This window comes from Coturnix japonica, chromosome 10, assembly GCF_001577835.2.
Source record: "Coturnix japonica isolate 7356 chromosome 10, Coturnix japonica 2.1, whole genome shotgun sequence".
Taxonomy (NCBI): Eukaryota; Metazoa; Chordata; class Aves; order Galliformes; family Phasianidae; genus Coturnix; species Coturnix japonica.
This window is the reverse complement of record NC_029525.1, coordinates 17328622-17355544: the sequence shown is the minus strand read 5'-3', so window position 1 is coordinate 17355544 and position 26923 is coordinate 17328622. Positions and strand designations below refer to the sequence as shown.

Below are 26923 nucleotides of genomic sequence, written 5' to 3'. Positions count from 1 at the left end.
CAATACCACTTTGTTTTCCGTGGTTGTAAAAATATTATTTTGCATAACTGGACTGTGAAACAGTCTGTTTGAATCCTTCTGTAACAGTCACAATAGCTCAGAGAGTTGTACCTATAGTTACAAACAGCCAGCAGCTTACCTTGCAAGTCATAAGGCATAGGTGTCATATGGAATGGATGCCTGTAGTCTTGGATAAGCGATGTGTTGATGTAACTGGTGTCAACAGCAGGAAGGCTTGGTGTTCTTGACACAGGAGATGCTTGATGGGGTAAATTCAAAATGCTAGCAAAAGTAAAAGGTTTAAAGAGTAAAATTTAACCTTAAAGCCAAGACTATAAGTACATCATTTAAAGATCCCTATGTTTCTACTGCTGTCCCATGCAGGGCATGCCTATTCTCAAATTTAACCATCTCAGTACACACCATGAGCATCGTGACTGGCATATAACAGCTCCCCTGATAAGTTTCAGAGCTTCACTAGAAAGCATCAAGATGCTGCTATACCTCAGCGAGTCTTGCAGGGGAGAAGTTGAGCGTCACATGCTCCCCAAGCTTTTTTTCTTGCAATTAAGTTTCTAAATCAGAAAACTGATTCTGTTCCAGATTGCCAACAAGCTGAAGTTCAGCAAAATTACAGCAAAGAAAAGCTCAGTCTTAACAGAAGAAACTGATGGGACTCGCTACAAATGGTACAGTGATCTCTACTAGAAAGGTTCTACATATACTCCTAAGCTGGGACAAGACAACCCTAAGGCATTTTGTATCCTAAAAGGAGGTACAAATCTGCCTAACTGCACAACAGTTGAGCTCTACGAGGCAATTAACAGTGGAACACAGCCAAAAAGGCCTTGAAGAGTTTTAAGTGATCACCGAGTGGTTTATATCACTGGAGTAGTAATCAGTTCAGTGGCAGGATCCCATAGATTTAGTCTTCATCCCTACATGTTTATGTAAACAGGGTGCTATTAACAGCTTGGCTGCTTAGGTGTGATCAGGTTATTCTGGCATTCTTTATTACTACGCTACTGGCAGCAGTTACTGACAAAACCCACATGCTCCCATACCACACCCAAGTGTGTTTCTCACTGCTCGCTCTCCATATGTGCTGCTTTTATATTTCTCTATGGCAGAAAAGCATTTCCAAAGCCACAAAAACATACCTCTAACCCAGAACCTCTAACATGATTTTATACTCGTTCTCACAAATGCAATTTAAAACCTGCATCATGTTACACGCTTAACGATGTTAATTCTGCAAAGCTATAAAAGCTTGTATATATCCAACTTCATTTATGGGCTGTATATCCTTCACAGTGTTATGATATATCCTGTTATGTAAAACACACATAGCTACCATTTCTGTACTCCAATTTTTTGGGTTTTATAAGCCAAGATTGAATTCACTTGTGACGAATTGCTAACTTGGGGTATAATTTAGGTACGCTTCATTTTCAGATTTGTCAGCATTTTGTTGCAAACACATTCTCCCTGCATTGGCCCACATTATTAACTCTTACCCCTTATTATTCATGGGTGATGCCGGAGATATGGAAGGACAGCTTCTCTTTGCAGACGGTTCCTCCTCCTCTTCATCTGACGAGCTATCAATGGTTAAGTCGATCACTTCTACCTTCTTATTTTTGTTTGATTGCTGGTGAGAAGACACCTGATGTTCTAAGGAAGAGCTTATGCATCCTGTACAAGGTAAAACAGTGGTAGCTGTAGTTTGCAACAGTACAATCATCATAACATCACAGCTTACTACACTGCCTCCAGGACTAAGATAGAGGCAGTCCTGCAGCAAATCTGAGGACTGCAGATCTTTCCTGCTAACATGCACCAAGAGCTACCACATGCAACTATAAGCATATCAAAGTTAAAGGGGCATTGACTCCACAGTCCAACAGTATGACATTCAGCCCACACGTCCCAAAACACGACTTACCATCTACTCCATTGTAAGATGTGGTTACTTCCTGCACCTCCTTCTTCGATCTCATAGGAGCCCATGAGCCATCCTCCTTGAACTGAATTTCATCACAGTCTGTACAATACTTCAGGATTTCCATGAACAACCTGTCAATCAAAATCTTTTAGTATCCATCCTCAAAAAGAACTTACCTCATTTCTAACTCAGTATCTTTATTATCAGTCGGTCAAAGTTTGAAAAGTGTTGAAAAAGGACTGGTAACTCCTACCATTTTATCCTTCCCTCATCCACTGCCTTATTAAAATGGAGTTACAGTTTGTTGTGTTTTTTTAAAGCTACCTAAAATACAGACCTGCACATTCACTTAAAAGTTGTGTTTAGAACAGACCAGATCTCACAACACAGAACTTTGTATTTCCCAAAACAACAGAAGAATGTAAACAAACACAAAAATAAACATGGGTAAGGAAGAGATTGTTCAACAGCATTTAACTGAGAAATTCATATCTTAAAGCAATCCCTACAGCTGAGTATTTCAGGGCCAGTATTTTCAGAAAGCTCTTTTTTGCTTTTTAAGTGAAAGCTTCCTAACAAAGGCTGAGCATGGGAATCTAAACTCAAATACACTTCTCCTATCTGAGTCTCCTAAAGCATTGCAAATCCTGGCACCACATCACTCCCAGCATGAATTCCAGCTTTTGACCAAGACTATTCATGTGGTTCTGCTTATGAAAGAGCTTTGCTTTAATTAGTGAGAAAGTTTGCCCTTTCCCAGGTTAAAGCATCTCTAGAAATAGCTATTTCTCTGGGATACTACTGTTCTGTCACCTGATCTCCAACATCCATGCCTGACAACACAAGGGTAATAAGGATGATACACTGTTTTAATTATTTACTAACTCTTGGTCTTCACTGCTAGAGGCTGAAACTGTTAGTATAGGAGCAAGAAGACTCATAGTTCTTCAGTCCAAAGCAGAAGATCCATAAATCCAAGGGTCCCCAATTCCAAAGCTGCCTGTAGAAGACCTGAGTGTCTCCAAAAGGGCTTAAGAGTGGTTTTCTGTAGCTCTAGTTTTGTTTTTAGCATAAATCACTCATTCCTCCATGAAACTCTACTTGCTGTTCTCCTTTGTCGCACTCTGGGAAGACAGCTCCTATCTAAGAAATTAAACTGAAAATTCAGGAATTCGTATTTGGCATTTCCTCATGGAGACCAACACTCGCCTTCCTAATGCTCTGTAGGTAGGCAGTACAGGGAATTGATCTCAGTCACTTTCTATGTACAGCAACTCCCCCAGTGTGAAACTGTACGTGCATCTAGGGGGTGAGGTGGCAGCACTTATTCGATCTGACACAAATGTCTTATCAATTATGCCAGATTTGTGCAGTTGCTCTGTTTGGGGAGGGGGGGGAAGTCAGTACGTGCTATTTTCAACTAGGAATCCATCACTATGAAATATATGAAAGAACAGACAACTCTGAGGCACAGGAATAAAACATGTCTGAGACTGGAAGGAATACCTCCTGTTATTATAAACCTTCAGTCTGATCACCTCAGTTCTTCCAGAGCACTGACAGAAGACACACCTGATAAGCAGCTCTTAACAGTGGGGAAATGCAAAGATGTGGCCACTTAGAACAGCTCATAACCAGATAACCAAAACTGTGACGCAAGGTATTCTGTACTGCACAAACACAGTAACAGAAAGTATAAGTTACATCCTTCACTTTGAGTCAAGTTGTACTTACCCATCAATAATGAGATGTTCATAGGGAGCCTTCTTGTCACAGACAGGGCAAACCCAAGTTGGTTTCTTTTCATTCATCTGGATGTATAAAGTGGCATCAAAACACTGCAGGTGCGAACAAGTCAGAGCTCTGCATGGTATAGTTAGCCGCATTTTACCAAGCTGTAGGGAAAAAAGAATTGCATCACCTTGTTATTAGATGAACAAACAGGGCTCTTCTGTCTAAAATGAGGCTGGGTCAGGCTGAATTCTACTCCAGAACACTTCCCCACATCCAAGCTTCACTTAACACGCATGCCACAATACATTGTTCTCTCCCTTACTCATTTCTAGATTTGAATGGCAACACAACTGTTATCAAGGTCACGTTTTCAGCCATATTTGTTCAAGGAAACTGAGGACTACACCTCTCTATGCTGGTAACAACATACAGATCTACCAACCACCCGCAGCACACCAGTGCCCTGGACAAGTCATGAAAAATAATTCCTCATGCTCATCAGTATTTAAAATCCAATGATTGTGGGTCAGCCCTTTCTTATTCACTCACAGTAGATGAAATGTGGCTCAAACTGCCGTCCATATTCCAGCCATCAGGGCATTACTGGAACAACCTGGTTAATTTCCACACTCAGGAGCAAGCACACAGAAGCACATTTGCAGGGCTACAGCTTGTTTCCTCAAGATCTTTGTTATTTTCACCACTTTCTCTAAAGAACCATCAGAAAGCAGCTACTCATGAAATAAAACACACCTATTAACCATTAAGAAACGACAATACACTCCTTCTGCTGGACTAAACATCACTGTTATGCACACAGTTGAGTTACCCTGCAGTGATGGGCATTTCATATTTGTCTGAGATGAAAATTTCCCTCAACGCGCAGTTGTTTCTGGAGAAGCTGCACTCTAGGAGGGACTGACTACGCTAAAAAGTAATAAAGTCTAAAGGAGACTCCTCCCAACATGAAAAAACCCACAAAGATTTATTGAGAAGCGCTGAAGCCAACTATTTTGAAGATAGATAACTGACCAAAATATATGTTATGACTTCACTTGAAGCCTCCAGCCAATTCCAGCAGTGGCTGGGAGGAGGAACTGTTTTTAGTACAGCTTAAGCAAGCAATGTGGTCATGCATACTGATTGTGAGCAATACAAGATGGGTGCCACAGGATGGCACTCAATCTCAGAATATCACAAAAGTAAAAACAATATCAAGAACAAAGGCTCTACTCACAGTCCACTACTTCCTCCATGATGCTTTTTTTCCCCTCCCTTTCTTTTGGATCCCCACAAGCAGAAATTCCCCCCCCCCCCCCCCCCATCCCATTTCACAGCAAATTCAGCTCGATTACAGGACCCTGCTCATTTCTGTCCCCCCCGGCTGTCCGTCACTGTCACAGACCTCACCACCAGATGGAGGAAAGCAGGGACCTCTCTGGGGAGCCTGCAGTAATGGTGCTGGAGCTGGGGCAGCAGAAGGTGCTGCCTGTGCCATGTGTCTGGCACCTCTCCCTTAAAATCCATGACCAAACACATTATTTCTATACCATAATCAGCCCCCCAACAAAGCAAGGGCCCCTGACCCAAGTCTATTATTAATCCTTATCTCCCAGATGGCAGTCAATGGCTCATTTGTCTTTCGGGCACAGTGAGTCTCCTAGCTTGGCAGCGATGGAGAGAAAGAGCACTGGAGATTAAACTGGGTGCTTCTATGTGATGCCAAACAAAAACAAGACAGGTCAAACACATGCTGCAGGAAGAACTTAAATACCCCGATATCCCAAACCACAAAGATTTCAACCAGAAACATTTCTGCAAGCTCTTGGTATAGAAATTGTGCCCGGATCTCTCAGAAGCCATAGGCACACAGACAAACAGCACACACAGTGTTAACAGGAAAGGTCTCCTTTCCCCATTTTTGGCACCGAACGCCTGGATCAGCTTTGCCACGCCGGCCAAGCTGTGTCAGAACTGACAAAAGGAGAGGTCATAAAAGAAGGGATGCTTCCCAACTTCTGAAAAACTCCCAGCACTGTTACTGGTTCCTGCCTGCTGTCAGCAAAAGAAATGCTGCATTCATTTCTTTCCCAGGCTTACAAAACGTGCCTATCTTTTCATGCTAAAAGAACGTACCCAAAACAGGAGTTTTGGACTTGTAAACAAAGCTGCTAAACCTACGGTGAAATGCTGGATATAGAATTTTTCTTCAGCTAAATATTTGGTCCTGCTGCAGAGCCCGAGGATTTATTTTTATTCTGAGGGCGGGAGGAGGGAGGAAAAAAAAACCCAAAAAACACAAATTCAAGCGCCTTCCTGAAGCACAGATTCAGCCCAGCCTCTGCCTGCTGCATCTGAGGCAGATCCAGCCAATAGTTAAGGGCAGCTTTTTCTCCGTACTGTATGGTCTCCGAGGGAGAGCAGGCCTCTGTGCTAAAAAAAGCTCAGCAGCAATCCAAAATACAGCCACAGTAAGCTGCCTGGCTCCACCTTTTTTCCTTTTTTAATTATTATTACTTTTTGAGGGCAAAATAAAGGTTATCAAGTCTAAACCTGCCAGCCTTTTCCAGACACGCAATCCCATTTATCTCATTCAAGTACATGCATGATAGAACCACACACAAGGAATGAGACAGGAGGATCAGCATCCTCACATCGACAGACCAGACGATGCACCGATCTTTCAGTTTTGGTTTTGCTGTTGGAAACTAAATAAGCATTCTCAATGCGTACTCTCAAATCATTCACCTTGCACTCTCGCATTAGAAAGCGAGCACAAAATACAGACAAAAATCTCTCCCTAAGCCAAACATTTACAGATCTGCAAGTAAAAACATGGAGCTTCCAACAGAATGGCATTTGGAGCTGAGGACAGCCTGAATCCTGCTAGTCGCTCTTCTTTCCCCAGGACAGTTTGAGAGGAGCAGTCCTTATCCTGCAGAGCTTTTGCAATGATGGATTACTCCAAGAGCTGCAGTGAGAGCAGACAGCACCGAGCAAAGAACATGCTGGAAAAAAGTCTATGTTTCGTAGGGAGTAATAAAATGACACAGATAAATATGTGGCTACAGACTCCATTTTGTACGCTGCTCAGAAAAGAACCAAGAGGAAACAGTGAGAAAAGCAAAGCTCCTGATGAGCTCCAGCCTGATGTGTAGCTGGTGTCTTGTTTCCATCCCTAACAGAACTACGAGAAATCTATGTAGAATGTGACATCTTCATGTATTTGTAAAATTGCAATCCTAAAGACAACCTTGTACCTTCCTGCTCTAACACTAACTCATCCAAATCACTGACAGCAAGAAAAAATAATCTTCAAAATGCCCAAGCTGAAGAACTCTAATCACTAATAGACACAATTAGGACAAACAAGTGTGTCTGAAATCTGTGAAGAAACCCAACTGCCCCAAGTGGCAGTTCTGACAAATCAACCATGGCCGAAGCAATAAACTACTTCCAGAAGATGCATGAGGATTAATTCAAGATAAGGAATACATGGGCACCTCTAAACTCCTACTGTCATTTAATTCTACTAACCGATTTATTATTCTTGTCTGTATTGGAAACTAACAATGTGGTTAAAACATCTTGTCTAAAGAACAGAGAAAGCAATAGCATTGTCAGTGTGCTTTCCAGAATAACAGAATGCAAATAGCACAAGTTCAACTGAAGCACCCCCATGCACGGAGGTGATACGCTTCAGCACTCCCAGTCCACAGCAGTTTCAGTGCAGTGTGCTGCTTATTGTGCTTCTATGATTATAGGTTACAAGGTTGAGATAAATTTCTGATCTATAAAAGTAATCCCCGGATCTTATTTACAGGCAAATCCTATTTGTCTATAAATGTGTGATTACTTACAGTTCTCCATCTCAGTATCGATGGTGAAACCTTAAGGAAGATTGTGAAAATACCACACAAAGATGCACAATAGTCTTTAAAAAGAACCCAAGTGTAACCACTGTGCTTTTAGAGACAAAAGCTTTGCTTTGTAGAAAGTTTCTTGATGTTGACAGAGTTGAAATAGATGTTTAATAACTACTGAAATAAACCTCAACTTCCAAAGAATGAAGTGAACACTCCGTCCATTTTAAAGTCAAGAATTTCACATCACACTTGAGCAGATTGAGCCAAACCAGGAAAAGAGATTGATCCTCAACCTTGAGGACAGGTTAAAAAGATACACCGCCATAAAGATACTGTGTCAACCAATACATAGAGCAATCAAGTATTTTGAAGGTGTTTGATATGTGAAAGAAGAGCACTACATCCCAAAGACTTTAAAAGTACACATAATGTTAATACTGTGCAGTTCAGCCAATGATAACAAAGCCAGGTATGAACTATTGCTAAACTCCACATGTTTTTGGTTAAAAAAACAATAGATCAAGATACAGCAAGTCTGTTACTTCCACATTCATTGGAACTGTGCTCCCCCACTTCACCTCTGGTACAAGTCTTATTTGAACGTTCTCTAGATCACCACTTATTTCTTCCTCTAAAACTGAAATATTCAACACATACAAACACATATAATCACCTTCACTGAAAAGACACTCAGCTCTTTGCTAGCAGGCACTGGCTGAAGAGCTGCTTTTAACAGACAGAACAGCTGCCTTACTGCTGAGAGTGGAGTTACCACAACCATACACTAGGAACCCAGTTGGCACACACGTATGACCCAGTGATAGATTTAGATCTACACTTCCATCTAATTCTGAATAGCATCTTCAAGTTAATGGAACACTCACCTGCTTAGGGGCAAGTCACACACTTAATTTCAGTACTGGATCCTACACACATGATCCAGTACTGAATCACAAGCCAACCTCTACCAAAAGCCTGGCCCTCAAGAGCCACAGGTTTGCTTTCTTTTTTTTCAGCCTTTTTTTTCCCTTAATCACAATAATTTTAAAGGGAGTTAAAAATACTTACCGGACAAAGAAGAGAAACTCTTAAGCTTGTTGTTGCTATTTCACTGTCGGGATCTGCAGTCAGTTTCTCTTTGACTGTTGTTTGAAAGAAAGTAAGTTAGTTTTACAGTTGATTTAAAACAAATTTGTTAAGAGAAGTAAAATAATTCTAAAACAGTATGCAAGGCTTTGCTGTCTCTGCTGGACTAGTGGCAGTAGTAGCCATTGTTTCTATCTTGCACAGTGAAGTTGTAGTGTAAGCCATCTTTACCTATAAGAAATATCATAAGTGACAATGCAAGAAAGCTAAAAGAAGGAAAAGCTCTTCTTAAACCAAGATACCTAGAAAAAATATTTATATACAAATAGCTTTTTCCCCACACAAGCAACAGTTCAAAGTTATTTACAAGCCGCCACCACAACGAGCAACAGTAACACTACTGTTAACTTCAACTATTTTTAAGAGAAGCTTCAGTAACTCTCACATGGAGGGTCTGTGCAAGACTCTGAAATGTTCGTCAGAAAAACCTCCAATTCAAGACCGAAAATCAAACTGAGAAGTAGGAAATCGCAGCAGAAGTACCCTGACAAAACTGGAGCTTTAAATAACCGCAGTGAAACATTAACACTAGTTAATACACTGGTCTTCAGTCTCCACCCAGCCTCTATTTTTATCCAGGAGGACTGCTATAAGCAGCCATTGTTTAAGTGAACGAGTCAGTTCGATGTTCTTCCTGCTCCATGAACCATACCTACACCCTCACTGCCCTCTTGCACACAAAAAGTGGTAGCCACCTGGGAAAGCCGGATTTCTGTGCACCATAAGCTACTGCTCACTATTATACACCACCAGCCTCGTGGTCCTGCAGTTACTGGTGGGCTGGTTTCCTCCCTTTCCTGTGGACAATACACATTATCTGAGCACCTCCCAAAGGAGCATGAAGAAGCACGACTCCAACAGCTGGCAGGTGGTGGTCTTTTCATACTTTCCCCTTGAAAAAAGGTGCAGAGCAGATTTTGTTTGTATTTTTCTTCTACCACCGCACACTTGTCAGAAAATTACAAAGCAGTGAAGCTCACACCAAGTTTGGGAAGGAGCAGGGAGGGAGCGGAGGGAATTTTGTGCCAGACTCTCTGGGAGCTCACTCCACAACAGTGTGCCAAAGGAACAAAGAGTGTGTTGATGAAGACCTTCCTCCAGCACTTCAGCATCAAGGTTCAGTCTCTGCCATTTAGTTCAGCTTGCTGAGGTACTGAATTACCAGTTAACTATGTAAATACAGTTGTTGTATTCTGAAGAAACAAAACCAGCATGACTGAACTGAAAGAGATTCTCTTGCATTTTTCTCTTCACTGTGTCAACAGGGTTCCTGGACTGGCTCCTAACACAAACAAAAGCCTCAGAGACTTTGAATTGGAACTGAATACAAAGAACGCCACTATCAGATTCTCGAAACCCAGAGAATTGTAGGAAGTCCAAGCCTCGGTTTGCACGGCCCTGTTTCAAATCTCCATTTACAACAGCTACTTTTTGTAAGGAGCAGTACATCAGACATACTTAATGCTCTCGAGTGATCGGGGTTCCGTATTCCTTTCGCTCGTAACCTCTGCAGTAGCACCGTAGAGGACAGCTGCTTTACCAGATAGACTGCCATGGAATAGTTCTGAAAAACAGAACAGCAGTTCATTTCTAAAAATGGGATATCATACCATGCAATCGCCAGCAACACCACCACCACCCCCACTGCCTAGGAAAATAAGGGAAAGGACAGAACACACGACCCATTAAGGCACATTTATTACTTTTTGATATACAGCATTCTCCAGACTTACAGATACTTGAAATAGAAAAATGAAAGGCTGACCCCCAGCAATTATCACGTATGTTTCCACTAGCAAAACAAACCAGAACAAGCCAGACAATTGTGACATCTGCCACTCTACGTAGGATGCAACCAGAACCCAGAGAGGGGATTTCAGTAATATATCTTAGCATAAAATTACACAAATTGAAATAGCAGCAGAAGCACATTTTAAATATTTCATTCTTACAACGAATGCATCTCACATCGTTAAAAACCACTGCTGCTCCAACTTATTTGTTTAACGCCTCAATTAGTATAGGAGTTAGAAAAAAAAAGCTAATTAACATTGTGAAATTATTTACAGACAGCTTGAATCTACAAAGCTAGGAACTTGCCCAAGGCATCTTGTACAGAAGGCTCTTGAAACAGATTGTGTAAAAATCACAATTACGACTTCAGGAAAGGTAGAGTACACACACTAGTTGAGACGTGCAACTGACACCAGGGAAGGTGGGGAGAGGAATTCAGCTTTCGTACTATGCAGGCACATCTGAAAATAGAGCAGTTCCTCACATTTAACTGTCCAGGGCTCAAACAGTCACATTAGGAAGCATTCTATCTAACGAGAGGGGAAGTTCTGACTGGTACATAACTCCCATGAGGCATGCTAAGAATTTGCCCCTATCTTCAGTTTCATATTGTAAGTTGGAAGTTAGCCAGTATATTCTTTTATAACTGGTATCTACAAAGGCTAAGGAAACTGGCAGGTCACTGAAAAGGAGCTTAGAGGCCACACGCTTGTGACATTTCTTTTCCCTAAATCCTCATTTGTATTCTTCAGAAAAAGCACAGCATTGGACTGGAAGTGGAACCATCAGCGTGTACAGGCACTTCTGCAATAGAAACCAAACTGGATTTAAAAACAGATGCTTATTTCTGATACCTGTGGTTCTCATTACATAAAAGATGGCTCTGAAAAAAAAATAAATCATTCAGCCATCATTTATTCTGTAATCTGAATGGAGATTGTTTTATGCTCCGCAAGAAATCCATCATGACAGAGAGGGAATGAAATACCATCGTGATGTTTTACAACTGCCTATTGTGCATGGCTGGGCTGTGAGCATTCTTCCACTTCGGTTCAGGAATCCTGGGCTTTGCACTCAGACAAATGTTTGGACCAAGTTTCACCCCAGGACAGTTCTCAGGACCTCAAAAAACAGGGTGGTTTCAATGGCAAAGCCACAGGTTTTTTTTTGAGCTCATATCAACTCTATAATGCATAACCAGCAGTTATTTGTCATCACTGAAAGTAAGGCACTAATTCAGAGACTAACTTATTCAATTATGCTTTTGCACCACATTCCAGATTTAATTAGTGCAGTAGAACATCAGCAATTTAATAGCACCAATTGTAACATTCTGACACTCCCCCTACAGAGAAGAAAAAGCCATAAAATCATGACTTTTTAAATATTAAATAGAAGGACAGCATTTGTGAGAACAGAAATGTGAGAGAAATTAAACGTGAACCCTACCGAGCTGCTACGCTTTGTGTCTACGTTTACAAGGCTATAAGCCACCACTCTGTACACAAAGCCACATTTGTTTCTCAAGTGCCCCAAACCAGGAAGAGCCTAATGCCTGAAGTTATGAGAAGCAAACTGTCTGGGCCCTGACTCACAGAGACAGCTGGGTGAGAGGTAAGGAGGGACAGCTCGCACCAATACAAAAATTGAGGACTGCTGATCTAAGACAGCACATCTTACCAGCCCAGCCTGAAGTAACAGAGTAACACAGTCAATATAAGAAAGAATCCACTGAGAAACCATGAAGCATTTCCTGCACAATTAATTTTGCTTTTCTTTCAAATCCTTCATGCAGATGCCAGGGCAGACATTAGTAAGCTTTAGACAGCATTATGCACCAAACAAAGTTACTTACTCTTCCAATTTCTGCAGTCCACGAAACAACGATTGTGTTTGGTACCGTCGTAGACAATCTGACGAGTGAGGTAATGTTGATTGGTCTGCTAGGTCGCTTTGGTTCAACACCATTTTTGGTTGGTGGAAGATAGCCCTAGAAATCAAAGGACTTTCTCCCTCAGCAAAAGAAGAGTGATTTCGTCTTCTCCCTCCCCACTCCCCGCAGCCCTGCCACAAATACCTGCTGGGTCCCACCTGAGCCAGGCTTCCTCTTCCGTTCAAGAAGTACGAACATCAGACAACAAAACATCATGTGCTTCTCAAGTCCTCCTTCCTTACACCTAGATCCATGCCTTGCAAATCTGAACCCTATCCACTGGAATATTAGAAGGCAGCTCTGACACTTCTTTCCCTGCGCTCTCATTGCATGTGCCTGGCTAACACCGCCCAGCCCAACCCCATGCTCTGCCCCAGTCCTCCCAGTCTGTGCCTTATTCTTCAGCCCTGTTGGTCAGCAATGCTCTACTCCCAGCACATGTGAACTCTGAAGCAGAGCCCCACATTAGCCAGACTCACAGGATGTTTATCGAACAAAAACTTACTGTCAAGCTTTCAGAATATCAGTCTCCTTGATCTGCTGGCTGCTCTCCTGAGAAACAATTTACTTAACTATCTTTTTCATTCCTCTATCTATCTTCATTCAAATGCTCCAAAATGCGAAAACAAAGGTTAGGATAAACTCTCAGGCAAATTTCTGACAGACAGCTCTTAACAATGCTATCCAATTATGTATGTCAAAATAACATCTTACTTACTGGAAGGCTGCATGGTTTCCCATTTACTTTCACACACAGATTGGGTGGGAAGTGATCTTCTTGTGGACAACTGGTTTCTGACAAACAAAACCTAAAAGCAAAGAGCTTCCATCACCTTTTGCTAATAAAATGATTTAAAAGCCATCTCTTCCCAGAAGGACTACTTTTCCCCCCCACTGAATTGTGAAAACATGCCAAACCTTGCTAAATACAGTCCCCAAATTATCTGTATGGATCATTAAGCAGGAAATCCCCCCAAATTACAGGTTTAGGTTAAGATGGCAGTAGGTTCTTCCTCAGATTTCTTAAATTCCTCCGGCTGGTTCTGCCTAACAATGGACTCATTCAGATACGCAGGTTCTTGTTACAAAAGATAGATCATCCAAGTTTCTTTCCTACCATTCCTCCAGCCTGACCTCAATAACAGACCAGGGACAGCACACACAGTCTCTTCCACTGCCTGTACTCCAATTTCAGTAGACACAATCAGACACCATCCTGATGCCCACGACAGGCCTTCTAGTTAAGTTCAGACAGTTTCTGATCATCCTACATCAAAGGCTTATTTGCAGCTGGAAGCTGAACAGGCCAGAAGAGTGGACCATAGGCTTTTTTAGGGCAGGTTGAGAGGAGCCTCTTCAACCTGATGTACATGCAGTAGGTTTGACATGCCAGATATTTGGCCACCAGGAGCTACAGAAACGCTGCATGTAACAGAATCAAGGTTAGGCCTGCTCCTCCCAAAGCAGCCAACAGCAGTCTTTATTCATGAAAACAGCAGGATGAAACACTTCTACATATATCTCCCCTGCTCTCCTTTATACTTGTCTTCAAAAAGGAAGTAATAAAAATAATTTAAGAAAAATAAAGAAATCACAGTATTGAGAACAGGCCATACAAATACATACCTTAGCTGGACCTGTACTGTGAAGTCGCATTTGGTCCCAGAAATATCCCTAGCAAAGAGAGAAAACGGGTTCAGACATACTGTTTGTATAATAGGTTTGTCAATGCTTTGTCAGACATTGCTTTAAGTCAGACCTCTGCAAAGCCCTTTATGCACCACACTTCCCCTGTGGTCAGTCAAAACACAACTCCCAAGATACAGACTACTTTTTATTTTTCAAAGGGAGTGAACCGATTACAGCCTCACCTGACCTCTACCATTTCCTTTCCTTTGGTATAGCACAGAGAAAATTCTAATGGTAGCTGTGAGGAACATCTTCATACTGAATAAACATAGAACTTGACAAAGGATCTGACTCGTGGTGAAAAAGGGCTGCAAGTAGGAGAGTTCTGTATTTGTACAGCACTTACTGCAAGAGAAACCACAGCACAGCAGAGGTATTTCATTCCACACCCCTTTCTCCTCCATCAGTTTACACACAAAGGAGAAAAGAGTTCCCCACCTGAGCACCCTCTGAGCATTGTGCACACTGAAGATGGCAATTTAAAACACAGACCGTTGTAAGCTGAGCGTGGGGTATTGTCAAGGATTCTGTAATATTTAAATACTGAATTACTGGTCAAACTCACATTGAGCTGCTGATTTGCTGCACTTGCTGTGGCGTCAGTGCAAATGCAAAGCAGGTTTCTCGAAATCGCTGACTGTTATCTGATGCTGGAAGAAAACAAGAGATCATTGCCTTAAAGCAGTAAATACAGAATAATTAACAGCAGTCTCCTTTCGTTAAAGCTTGTACGTATATATACACAACACATTTATAGCCCAATAATCTGATACACATCTGCTTTTGTAAGCAATTTTGGAGCCAAGATGGAATTTGTCATTTAATCCCTCTTGTAAATAAAAACAATAAGCAACTGTTATATTTATATATAAGTATACATTAAAAAAAAGTGATGCAGGTAACAGCAAAGCTGAGATAAATGAGCTTAAGGCTTTATCAGCCACAGTAGCAACATTAAGCATTTGATATTAAATGAAAAACATTAAGGAATTCTCAATCACTTCATTAACACACAAGATCATGGGTTACCTCATAAAAGCATACGGAGGGACTGAAAAGTACAACTATGCAACTACTCATGGTTCCATAAGCTATTTTATAGCGTTAGATGCACCAAATATATACTATGCAAGCAATCATGAAACACACAGCAGTGAAGTCTGGCTTTGAAGTCCTTCAACTCCTCACTACATACTCCACAACAACACAAACAGTGTTTAAGAATTAATGCACCTGCTGGAATAAATCAAAGAAATGTTAAGCATCTCCAAAACAGTGCTTGGAAGGCACAGCCCCCCCAGGGCGGGGGGCACTGACACAAAGCCTGACTGTATTCAAAGCAAAGGAAATAGCCTGAAACAAACAGGAGCCCACATCATCTCGCTGCAGGAATGTCCAATGGGTTACAGCTTTCACACCAACACACGTGCTGCTGAGTCCACCATTCGGTTCTGCTCTTAATAATGGCATTATGAACAGCTCTGGTTCTGAGCACTCACACGTGTCATTTCTGATTTACTCTAATACACGTCCTGACTCATCCTTGAGTGACAGATGAGTGATGATATCTCAGATACTTCCTTGAAGCCAGCATGTGGTCGGCTGGGGCCAGCAGCAGAATAGTGGCTAACTTGGTGTAAATACTAACAGCAGCAATTTCACTACGTGACATCTGTACTTTCTCTGTACAACAATGCTGCAAGCCCTATGCATTTTACCAATCTTCAAAGGATGCAAAACTCTTGACAGACTGAGCGATACAAACAGAGGGAAGACACCCCAGCATCCAAGGTCCAAAGCCAGGCCCTGAGCCACGGGACACAGTCCCACCCCTGCTACCAGCTGGGAACAGGGCAAGATTATACACCCATCATGTATTTATTTTGGCCACCTCACGTGCCACTAGAAAGCAAAACTAAGATTTGGTGGGGTTTCTTTTGGTCATTTCTTTGTTAAAGGGGAATGCAGGGGTGTCAACAATGCAGGGGCAGAAGCAGGGAGGAGGTGGGAGGATGCGTTCTCATCCCCTTGCCCAGGAGGAAAGTGGGGGCTGCAAACCGAACTGAAGCATCTTCTGGGAGGGAAATGAGAAATGTTTTTCTTCTTTGTGGTTTTCTCTGATCTCCCATATGTTTTCTCATATCTTTTTATACCCTTATCTATTATTTCTAGATCTACTTATCCTACAAACGATGCATGAAAATTTCAACAAAACAAATCAAAGGGAGCTAATTTAGCAGCCCCACGTCTAAGCGCTGGGCTCCCAGGCTCATCTGTGACAACACAAACTCCCTCGTTCCTAAGGAGTTCATGTTTCTCATGGAAGAGATTTTGGAAGCCAGGAAATGAAGAGCACACAAAACCCAGCAGCCTCGTCCCAATTCAGATCTGCTGCTTTTAGGAGAGCCAAACAGACCCTGAGAGATAAACACGTTGTTTATTTTCAGGGTTCTGGAATTCAATTACAACTAGAAATATGCAAATATAGTTTTACATAAGAAAATCATTTTTATGGCAAAAAAAAAAACATCCAACCACGCCTTGCAAATAGCTATTATTTAACAGAGGGAGGCTGAAAGATCTCCAGCTGACAACCGAGCAGATTAAAATAGAACTTATAATCTGATAAAGCTGGAACACGGCCAAGGCAGTTAATACAAAAATTCATACAAAAGTTGCCAGAAACACATTTTTCCCCCCTCACAATTATAAATTATTAAGCTTTATAACCTTTTCTTTCACGCATTTTGAATGGCAGAGCTCTGAGGATTTACTTTGTAGGCCATTTTCCTTCACATCTCAGAAGAGGTACCAAGCACAAATGCCTACTGGATATTTTTTGCTCCACATTCACATGATAATGTCAAGGAATGCCACGCATGGCGAGTATCACTGCTTACAGGTCACAGGAGTTATTCAGACATTGGGAAAGGTACATGTTTGAACGTGGATAACAACAATCTTTCCAAGTAATTAAATGGATGTCAACAAGAAGAGCTTCAGACAAGCCACATGGAAACCCACTTCTCCTCCAGCAATTTTTGTTTTTGAGGAGGTGTTGGAGCCAACTATTCACTGCTGCTTAACTGACCCATATGAAAGTCCAGAGAAGGCAATGAGCAAAATGCATTTTCTCTTTTGAACACAGCTGACACTGCCCAGCAATCAGCACACCTGGGCTCTGCTGCCTAAAACACTGCAGTGCAGCATTTCTTCTTCAGTTTCTTCTTCTCATAGCAATTCACCACTAGCACAACCTCCAGAATTATGTGTTCTTCACTCCAGTACTGATCCAAACAGCAGAGGGGATCAGGGTGCATTGAGAGTGCCCCAATTATGCCTTGCTTGTTGCATTTATATTGACTGTTTCACACAAGTAATGAGTTTTCAAAGTTGGAGCAAAAACCATCTTAATACTTCAGAGTACCACTCACGGGACTGAAACACTTAGAATTCTACCTAAACATTTATATTAAAAGGATAATGAGCATAGCTAATAATTATGGCACGTAGAAAACGTTTCCTACTGGATCTAGTCTATTTAGAAAGAAGTCCATAGCATTAGAGTGAAAGAAGGCAGCTCGAGTGGCTGCGTTTTCTACAGCTCTAAAAATATTCTGTTCCACCTCACCAGTACCCAGGGCTAAAAATAGCCACACAATCTTTCTGCAGTAAAATACCTCTTGCTGCCTCGAGAAAAAGCTGCTCTAAGTTTCCATTCAAAACCAGACACCTTCAAACCTTTAATGAACCTCAGGTCATCACGCTGTCGGCGCGGGGATGCTTCCCGATGCAACAGCAGCCGGCCATCGTGCTGTCAGTGTGCTGAGGTTAATGCTCACCCAGCTGATTACATAGGGAACACACTATTTGCTAATGCAGAAACACACTCGGACTAAAATTAAGCTTACGTTTTATACTCTACCTTAGCTGAAGACAAGAAAAGCCATCAGCAAATTGGCCTTTGACCAGTCATTTGCAATAGTAGCGTGTTTATTGCTGAAAGCAGGAATAGTTAAGCAAGAGGATCAGGACTACAGCAAATTTTTGCTCGGTGCTGGAAGCCGAACAAGAGGTGTTAATTGGGCATTCACTGAGCTAATAGTCATCATCTTCATCAGTTACATTTGTCAAAATATTGACCGGTAAAACCTAAACACTACAGAAGATGTCAACCCAACACGTAAATATTTATGCGTCTTCCCTAAACACATCAGATACTTCATTTTGTAGCAAGACAGACATTTTGCTGCTTTATTCTTTTCAGCTACAGAAGGCATTGTATCAGTTTATGCTCAATCTCCTCTCAAGTAGCACCACTGAAAATGTAATTCACCGGCTCCAAGCTAAGATGAAAATTGCTGCATTCAGATTAAGGCACAGAAAACATTTACCTTTTAAAAAGGTAAAATTCAGACAGGCTTTGAATCACACTCATTGCAGTGGAAGCCAGGGAGCTTGTAACACACAGCCCAAATCCCCTCACACCAATCCAGAAAGGGGCTCATTTACATGTTTAGTGCTTTTAATAAAGCAGAAATCAGGCTGCTGCATGGGACAGGAACGAGGAGAGGCTATTCCTTGCCTGGGGGATCTGCAGCATCTCAGGATACATCACTGCCCTTTTAAAAGCACCACAATTTATGAAGCTCCTGAGTAATTCAAGCATTTAGACACAAACACTTCCCTTCTATTAACCGCAGCCCTTTAGCACCGAGTCCCTGCCACCAGCCAGGGCTGAGCAGCAAAGCTGTGAATCCAGCACTCTCCTCAGCTCCTGCTGTCCACTACCCACAGCCATCCTATGCCCAGAGCCACATGCAGCCTGGCTCAGATCACCCTTAGGGACGAGGTGTGCACAGCTTCCCTGGGCAGCCTTTCCCCTGTTCCCCCATCTTCACTGAGACAAGCATCCAACCTAAACCTCCTGCTGATGATCACAGCCAAGTCAACCCCAGCTGAAGAAGGACCCTGGGCCAGACACCAGGGAGCACATCCAAGCCCTTCAGAAGGATGTATTTTTGTAATGACACAAGTCATTCATCCCCTGACAGCAGTGTCCAGCTCCTTGTCCACTCCCACGGGTTACAACTGCACTTGAGAACACGTGGCATTACTGTGAGATGGCAGTACTGAGTTCTTATGCTTAAAACCCATGAAAAACTGACCTCAGGTTCTGGTCACTCTGCTGCATTTCTCTCTTCAGATCATTTCCAGATTCCACTTGGCTTAAGTCACTGCTTTTAATAGTTAAGCTCTCTTTACTCCCCTGCCTTTCCCACTCCCAATGGAGCTACGCCGATTGCTTCTGAGCATTATTTGAAACAGTGCCTAAACATACATGTACAAAAATAGCCTGGAAATACTCCAAAGGCTACAATTAATTCATAAATACCACTTATTTTATAGCACCTCATTATATACTGTATGAAAAGAATAGATCAGCTGGAACCTCCATGCAATTGGACAGACACTTAGACATGATTACTTTTAACCAGCCATGTATTACAGCATCTCTGAGCAATGCATACTTCTGCAGACCTTCAAGGCCAATCCAGTGCTGACCACCATCAGAACTCTCCCCTTCCCATCCTACCTCTCACCACTGCTCTTGCTGGGCTCACAGATCTCCTCTGCAGACCTCTTCCATCATTTTGCTAAAGGGAAGGAACATCATTGGAACCTCTGCACCCTGTTTGAGTCCATTGACTTACACACCTAAATACGGACCCCAGAACTCACCTTCTGCCACTCAGGCTGGAATAACTTAGCTTCTGCCCCTAAGAGCACCAGCAGCAGTGAAGCACTCCAAGCAAGCTGCCAGCACCACCTATCCCAATTCTAATGTATTTTTGGTCTCAGCAAGACAGCACTGAGTTTTATAATCCTAATAAGAAGGGCAAAAAATACATTCAACGTTTATGATCAGATAAGAGCCCCTACCAGGTTCTCTCCTACAATTAGAGCAACCCACATCACCTTCTTCAGAAAGTCATCACAAAGGGAGATGAAAGCAGCTCTAAGATTCCAAGTTAACGAAGCTGTTCAAGACACAGAAGCTTGAAATGCTGCTGGGAGGTGACACCCATGTCTGAGCTGCAAGTGGAAACCTTAAAAATACATATGTCAGTAGCACAGCTTCCTCTCACGATACCTGAGCAACACATCTGAGCCTCAAAGCGCCTCAGTGGGACGCCACCCCAAGGTTTATTCATTGAATATTAATGGATTACTCAGACTTTGAATCAACAGTGTGGTTTGCCATAATTCCTTCCACTAAAAGCTTTAATTATCAAAAAGATATCCTAATTTGATCTCGGGAAGTAAAGCAGCTTCCTAGGTCCATCCACATTAGAGCTATAGCGTTGGAAAGCACCCACATCCCACAGGGGGCTGGGACTGGGGTGGTCTCAGCTCAGTGTGTGAGGAGCCAATGCTCACCTGCAGAGGTGAACAGTAAGCAATGACACTCCCCCTCTTGCAGCACCAAGAGCCACACAGCTGTGCAAAAGTCAAAAACTTTAAGAGAAACTACGAAAAGAGTCTTCAGATATGAACCTGAAAACGCCACATGCAAATAAAACCAGAGCCCAAAAAAGAAACCTCAGTGTGCCGCAGCTCTGGCTCTGCTGCAGCACACAAACAAGAGTTCAGATTCCAGCTCCTCCTTGCGCAACCCAAAGCTGCAGAGCCGGAAGTCGGAGAGCGCAGCCCGGGCTGAGAATGCAGTGTTATGCTGAACTTCCTCCCACAAAGAACATTTGAAAAAATAACAAACACAGAAGACAGTAAAAGCGTGACTTTCATATAAACCATGATTCTGATTGCACAGAGCAGCAGATCAGCCTGCTGATATATGGAAGGGTGAAACGTTTGCCAAACAAAACCCTTCTAGTTTCCAACCTAGATTTCTAACTGCTTTGATTTGTTTAATTGTTTAATAGCTGTAACTTGAACTACAGCCACAGTAAAGATTTTGGTCAGACCAGATGCGAGCTCTGCCTTCAGGAATGCTCCGTGTCCAAATAACCACGGTCAATCACATGTGAAAGAAGTTTCACTGTAAATGCAATTCAAGAGTGTGACTGCCAGACAGTGAGCACCAAGTCAGGGCAGGCAGCAGGGCAGAAGCTGGACCTCCTGGAGAAACCCTGTTATATCAATGAAGAAAATCCACCAGGACCAACACAAACCTGAGCGGACCCACAGAAGCTCCTTCTGCCCAACACAGCCAGCCCCAGGTGCTGGCAGGCGGAGATGGTGCTTTGTGGGGGTGATGCCCAGAACACTTCATTGCTGCCTCCTTCCAGAAGGCTGAGTGGGCCAAAACTCCCATTTCCATGGGCCAAAACTCCCATTTCCATGGGCCAAAACTCCCATTTCCATGGCTCAGTGCTTTAAACATCTCTTAGCATGGAAACAGAGCAAACAAATCACAGGACCGTCACCCACACCGAGGGTCAGACAGCTCCATAAAAACAGAATGGCACAGCCCATAACCTCCTTAATCCTTCAGATTGAAAAGAAAAAGTTAATCTTCCACTACACGCAGGTAAACAAAGACCCGTAGCCTAGTTACAATGTTTTTTGGAACAACTACACAGCTAAAGCAATTAGGGATGACATATGCTGTAACAAGAAGTATTTTTAAGATGTTGTTTTACAACCTAACGTCCCCTCCATAATAAGCTGGCAGAATTTGGGTACTCGTTACTCATCTCATAGTAAACATTTTACCACACAAGAGATCTTATCAGTGTGATAGAAGTTACTTTTACAAAAAGGTCCCTATTCTTGAAAAACAACCAATTAGTCGTGTATGTACACCCAGCAAAGGCTGAAAATAAAATTAAGTGAAAGCTGTAGCTTTTCTTCAGAAACTAACAAGCAAGATTCTCTAATTTGAAGGAATTCCTATTAAAAAAGTCAAAATAATAAGCAGTTTTCATACATTCATCAAGGCCAAATGGGATCTCCTTCTCCAAAATGTCCTCATATAATCACATGAAATGGCTGTTCAGCACAAGGCAGAGCACTCACACTTCTCATTAGTGCTGCAAAAGCTCAGGGTACACATCCATCCACCACTATGCACCTTCAGAACAAGCAATGAGTATTCTGAATTGGCTCATACACAACAATATCCAATGCAGGCTCTTTCTCAGTGTTGCGAGGATGATGACTAACAAAAGATGGATAAATTCCACAGCTCTGCTGCCATTTGGAGAGATGTGTTCCTTTCAGCTAAACAAGGCCACTGGCAGCCTTCAGGGACCACAGAAATGCTGTCACCTCCAGCAGCCCAAGCAGCAGCACCAGCCACAAGGCTCCAAAAAGCCACGTAGGAGTTACGGAGTTGGAACACTTGGAAGCAAAACAAGGCACCTTAGTGAGCAGAGCAGGAGCTGTCCCACCACCACCTGGATCTAGGAGCTACTCTCAGCTGTTCAGAGACAAGCAGGTTGAAGTAGCATGGGCTGTGCTTACACGTTCAACTTGTTAGGCAGCTCTGTGAGCATCCTACTCACTGCTGGAGGTTTTATGGGTTGTTGCAGAGAAAACAGAAATAGCCAACTGCCTTCTAACCTTAGTTTGTCCCAGCCATTTCAGCCAGCCATGCTAAAGACGAGACCCTCAGTACCTGCTGCTGGTGAGGAGGAGGGGGATCGATAAAGCACTAAGTTCTCTTCCCTGTTGCGAATGAATCCTGCCCAGCTGTCAGCATGCAGACTTTACTGCAGTTCAGAGCTACACTTTGAGGAAGCAAGTATAAGAAGGTAACATCCATTTCCTGCTTTTGTTCTCGACATTAAAAATAATAGTTAGCAAATTTAATTTCCTTATCTGTTATTCACATTAGCTTGCATACTGCCTACCTACATGGAATATTTGGGTACAAAATGCGGACTCAGGTGCCCTTCTGTGTGACTCCCTTCCCCCAAGCTTTGTCAAATTATCATTTTCCAAATTAATAATTACTTCTTGCTGGCACCAAAGACTACTACAGGCAATCCTTCAAGCATTGAATAGGGAAAGACCAGGGGAGAATCAGATCCAAAGATGCGGTCCATTGAATTTCTATGTAATGAATCCTTTCAGAAGAATCCAAAAATCCTCGAACCAATGGAGTCTGCACTCAATGCTGCGTCCTTTTACCATTCTGACAGGTTTGATTTTAAGGACACTCATTCAAAACTCTCCAGCAGCTCATCTCTTAGTCCTCAAGGTGCAAGGAAATGAAGGAAAAGAAGGAAAAGTTTCTTATAAGCATCCCATAATGATTCTGTCAGGAAAAAGCAAGCAGGAGATCCCAAAATACTGGCCAAATGACAAAGAGAAGTTTTGAAGGTTCACAGCACGCATCACCCATTTGAAAACAAAACCCGAGAGCCTAGAAATTTGATATTTGAGGAAAGCCACGTATTGCTGCAGTGAAAAGAATGTCCAAACCATTTAGGGCAGGTATTAAAAATTAAAAATCACTTGAAACTCTTTTCCATTTGAGTATTTGTAAATGTACAAATGGAGAAGATGAAACATAGAGGCTCTGAGTTGTTTTGCCCTGGATATGGCCCTGGGCACCCTGCTCTGCGTACCCCTACCTGGGTAAGGGTTGGACCAGGAGGACCCAGAGGTCCCTTCCTACCTCAACCATCCCGCAGTTCTCCAATAGTGCACAGAAGTGCACATCCCTGGTTATTAATCCAATCGTTGTTTTTCTCCAATCAGATACTAACATATCTACTACTTTAAAACATCCTCAGGACATGCAGAGTTGGCAACCTCACAATCCGCAGAAGCATTGCTTTCCACTACAAAAGGAAACAAACATTTCTTACACGCATCGACATTGAAACATTCTTCCCAAAAAGCACAGGAAGAAACAGCTTTTTAACAGTACTGCCTCAGATAAACAGCACAGGATGCACATGCTAAACAAAAGCCCGGAACAAGCCCTTACACCAACTGAAAGGAGCAGAGATTACTTCAACTGTTTGGTTGGAGCTTCACCCACTTGCATTTTCTTACCCTGGCATTCAGTGTCCACAAAGGGGAAAAAACATTTTACTGTACATGAACTCCTCAAGCAATAAGAAATGACAGAGCGTGAATTACCATCTCCTAATTCAGGGCTGGTTTGTCAGGCACAGCACTGACAAAAGTGTTCATACCACATCTAGGAATAAAAGCAAACCGTAACTCCTGCATTGGAATGTCTTACTGAAATTACAGTATTATTTTTAAGTATTCACAACGTAGAAGTGATGAGACACATTCTGAGCACCTAATTGTCCTGTACCACCAGCACTGCTGGGAACGCTTATCAGTCTGTCACACTTCAGACTAGAGCTAAAAAGATACCGTATACCTTAGAAAAGAATACCTGAACCAGAATCTGAGCTTATCAAAAGCTGAGGACTTTTTTCTCACAAAGTCTGAGATTAAACAGCTAAAACAAAATACACATCAGTGTGCAACGTGCTGCAGAAGCCTGCAGACAACCACCACTCACTCACACAGCACTGCTGTCAGCCCTGCAGCACTGCAGGCTACAAACATGCACTACCTGCTCACTTTTGCTTACAAGGCATCTCTTCGGAAAGGACAATCTTCTCAATCTTCTCACCCCTCACCACCTCCCATCTCTCTCCCTCACATCTCCTTCCTCCTACTGGCTCTTTTTGCTGTGAGTCTCCACCAGGATTTCAAGACAGCACAAGGTTCCAACACACAAGCAGCCCCTCCAAGAATCAATAAGTCTATTGCAATGAAGCAGTATTAAAAGTTAGTCGTGTTCACAAACGCAGAGGCAGAAAAAACCCACATCGTTATATAACACTCTGTAAGCATCATCTGGTGCTCAGCAGCTACCCAACTGATTTATACCTTGGTACTAAAACCATCAAAGACCCAAAAGCTGAAGAACCACAAGTCTTCCCCGACATGGATGTTCAGCCCATAAGGGATCACGACAAACAGCACAGTATTCACTCCCAGCAGAGATGAGAAGACCTTTGTGGGCCTTACGAACTCCAGGATGTTGGAGTATTCCTTTATTAATGTTTTCAAGGGGGGGTTGTTGTTGTTTTTGTTTTAAACAGTTGTGGAGTTTGTTTGCTTTTTTGAAGTTCCTTTTTCTCAGGTTCAATTGTCTCTTTTCAAACTCACCCCTCAAACATAACGGAACTTTGAACCATATTTAATGGCTCAGCTAAAGCAACTAATGAGCATTACGTAACATGCCTCTCCGCATAGAACAATCTGTTCCCAAAGTTGCCAAAAATAGCAATTCTCTAAACACTGCTGTGATGCAATATTTAACCAGTTACTGCATTAGCAGCTTAATTCATCCATTACTATTAAAAAGTCCATCTTCAACCATTACTACAACACGTGCTTTGCAAGCTTACCTAGGCTGGTAGGTTTTATCAGCTCATCCAACAAGTCATAAAAAGGTAACTTCTGAAGTTTGATGTCGGGATGGACAGGGTGGAGCGCAGATGTGAGGTGGGGGAGTTCCAGTTCATGTTTAGGTCCCAGAAGCGAAACGGGGAGCAACGGTGACGTGGCGGGATGGCCATCGTAACTGAGCTGTGGAATGGTAGATGGAGACAAAGTTGCTGGCATGGAGCTTGAGTGTACACTGGAGAGAGATAAGTCTGCGGGCGTCATGATTTTCTGGGGGAACCTTCGCCTATAGAGTTCTTTGATTTTCATTTGTACGGCAGGACTGCAGCCAGCCTTTAACAAATGCAGTGCTTTCGTGAGAAGTTCGTGTTTCCGTCCGTGCTTGTTCCTCCCTGCGTAGCCCAGAAGTACTTGCAGCTCAGAAACTCTAAGGCTCATAACCATTTGCTTAAAAGAAACAAAAAACAAGAATTAGTATTCGAGTTTCATCATCTTAAGCACTAACATTAGAATGAAGCTCAATCTTGTTAAGCAGAACATTCTTCAAGGCACATGACCGCTGCTCTTCTCCCATTAATGACCTGAAATATAATGAGAACAGGACCAGATAGGTGCATCTACTTCGAGAGTCTGTAACGAGCAATTTTTAAAGGGATTTCCACTTGCCATAGGCAATTCAGGATAGCAACACCGGGGAGAAACTGAGACAAGGACAGCTTGTCAGAACAAGAAATAACGTTGGGACGCATAACTATTTTCTAATCAGTATTCTGCCAACATCTACAACATTAACAACTTTTCTGACTCGCAGTGAGAGGAATTAGAAGTCACACACTGCCAATATCCAAGTCTCCACTACTTGCACTTGAAAGCTGTGTCAGCTCTTAACTCCAGGGCCCTACTTCACTTTTAAGTCCCTCTCTCACTTTAGCCATGCAGCTTAACTATTCCACGCAGGTTCAAAGGAAAGGAGAGAAATGACTGATGCTTAAGGAAACTGAAAGAGGGCAATTATAATTTGAGTTACCGAACCCCACACGATCATTACCGAGTTAAAGGAAACTTCTTGAGCTTCAATTTTCTCACTTATCCTCAATCTGTTCTCTCATCAGAGCTGCACGTTCTGTTTTGGTTCATGGAGCCCAGTGTGCCTTCTATCAAACTGCAACTCTATTTAAGCAGTTTTTCACCGTCCCCCCAATAGTTAATGAATCAGACCAGCAGGACTTCTAAACTGTTTCACTTCTCCAGGAACTGAGAAATGCACTAAGCAAAGCAGAGCAACCAGCAATCGCCTGCACACACCAAGTGCTTCCCCACTTGGAGAAGTACTTCAGGGAGCAGCCAGAAAGTCAACTTATGAGTCTGCATTGTATTTCAGAACTTCTTTCAGTGCTTGTCAGTGGC

The 26923-nt window shown here is 42.5% G+C and overlaps 1 protein-coding gene across 3 annotated transcripts in view; it reads right to left on the bottom strand.

Annotated features, from left to right (window-relative positions):
• The window catches only part of PIAS1 (protein inhibitor of activated STAT 1), a 48657-nt gene that overhangs the window by 3813 nt on the left and 17921 nt on the right, over positions 1-26923 (bottom strand). For 2 of the 3 annotated variants that reach the window (XM_015873383.2, XM_015873384.1), the window contains exons 2-12: positions 25519-25963; positions 14673-14757; positions 14045-14092; positions 13137-13227; positions 12341-12475; positions 10150-10255; positions 8614-8687; positions 3680-3840; positions 1946-2076; positions 1518-1695; positions 140-282 (exon numbers count right to left, since the gene is read on the bottom strand). In XM_015873383.2, coding sequence (XP_015728869.1) covers positions 140-282; positions 1518-1695; positions 1946-2076; positions 3680-3840; positions 8614-8687; positions 10150-10255; positions 12341-12475; positions 13137-13227; positions 14045-14092; positions 14673-14757; positions 25519-25963 — 1597 coding nt within the window. The remainder of the gene's footprint in view (positions 1-139; positions 283-1517; positions 1696-1945; positions 2077-3679; positions 3841-8613; positions 8688-10149; positions 10256-12340; positions 12476-13136; positions 13228-14044; positions 14093-14672; positions 14758-25518; positions 25964-26923) is intronic. The other variant, XM_032446769.1, reaches the window with a different exon arrangement.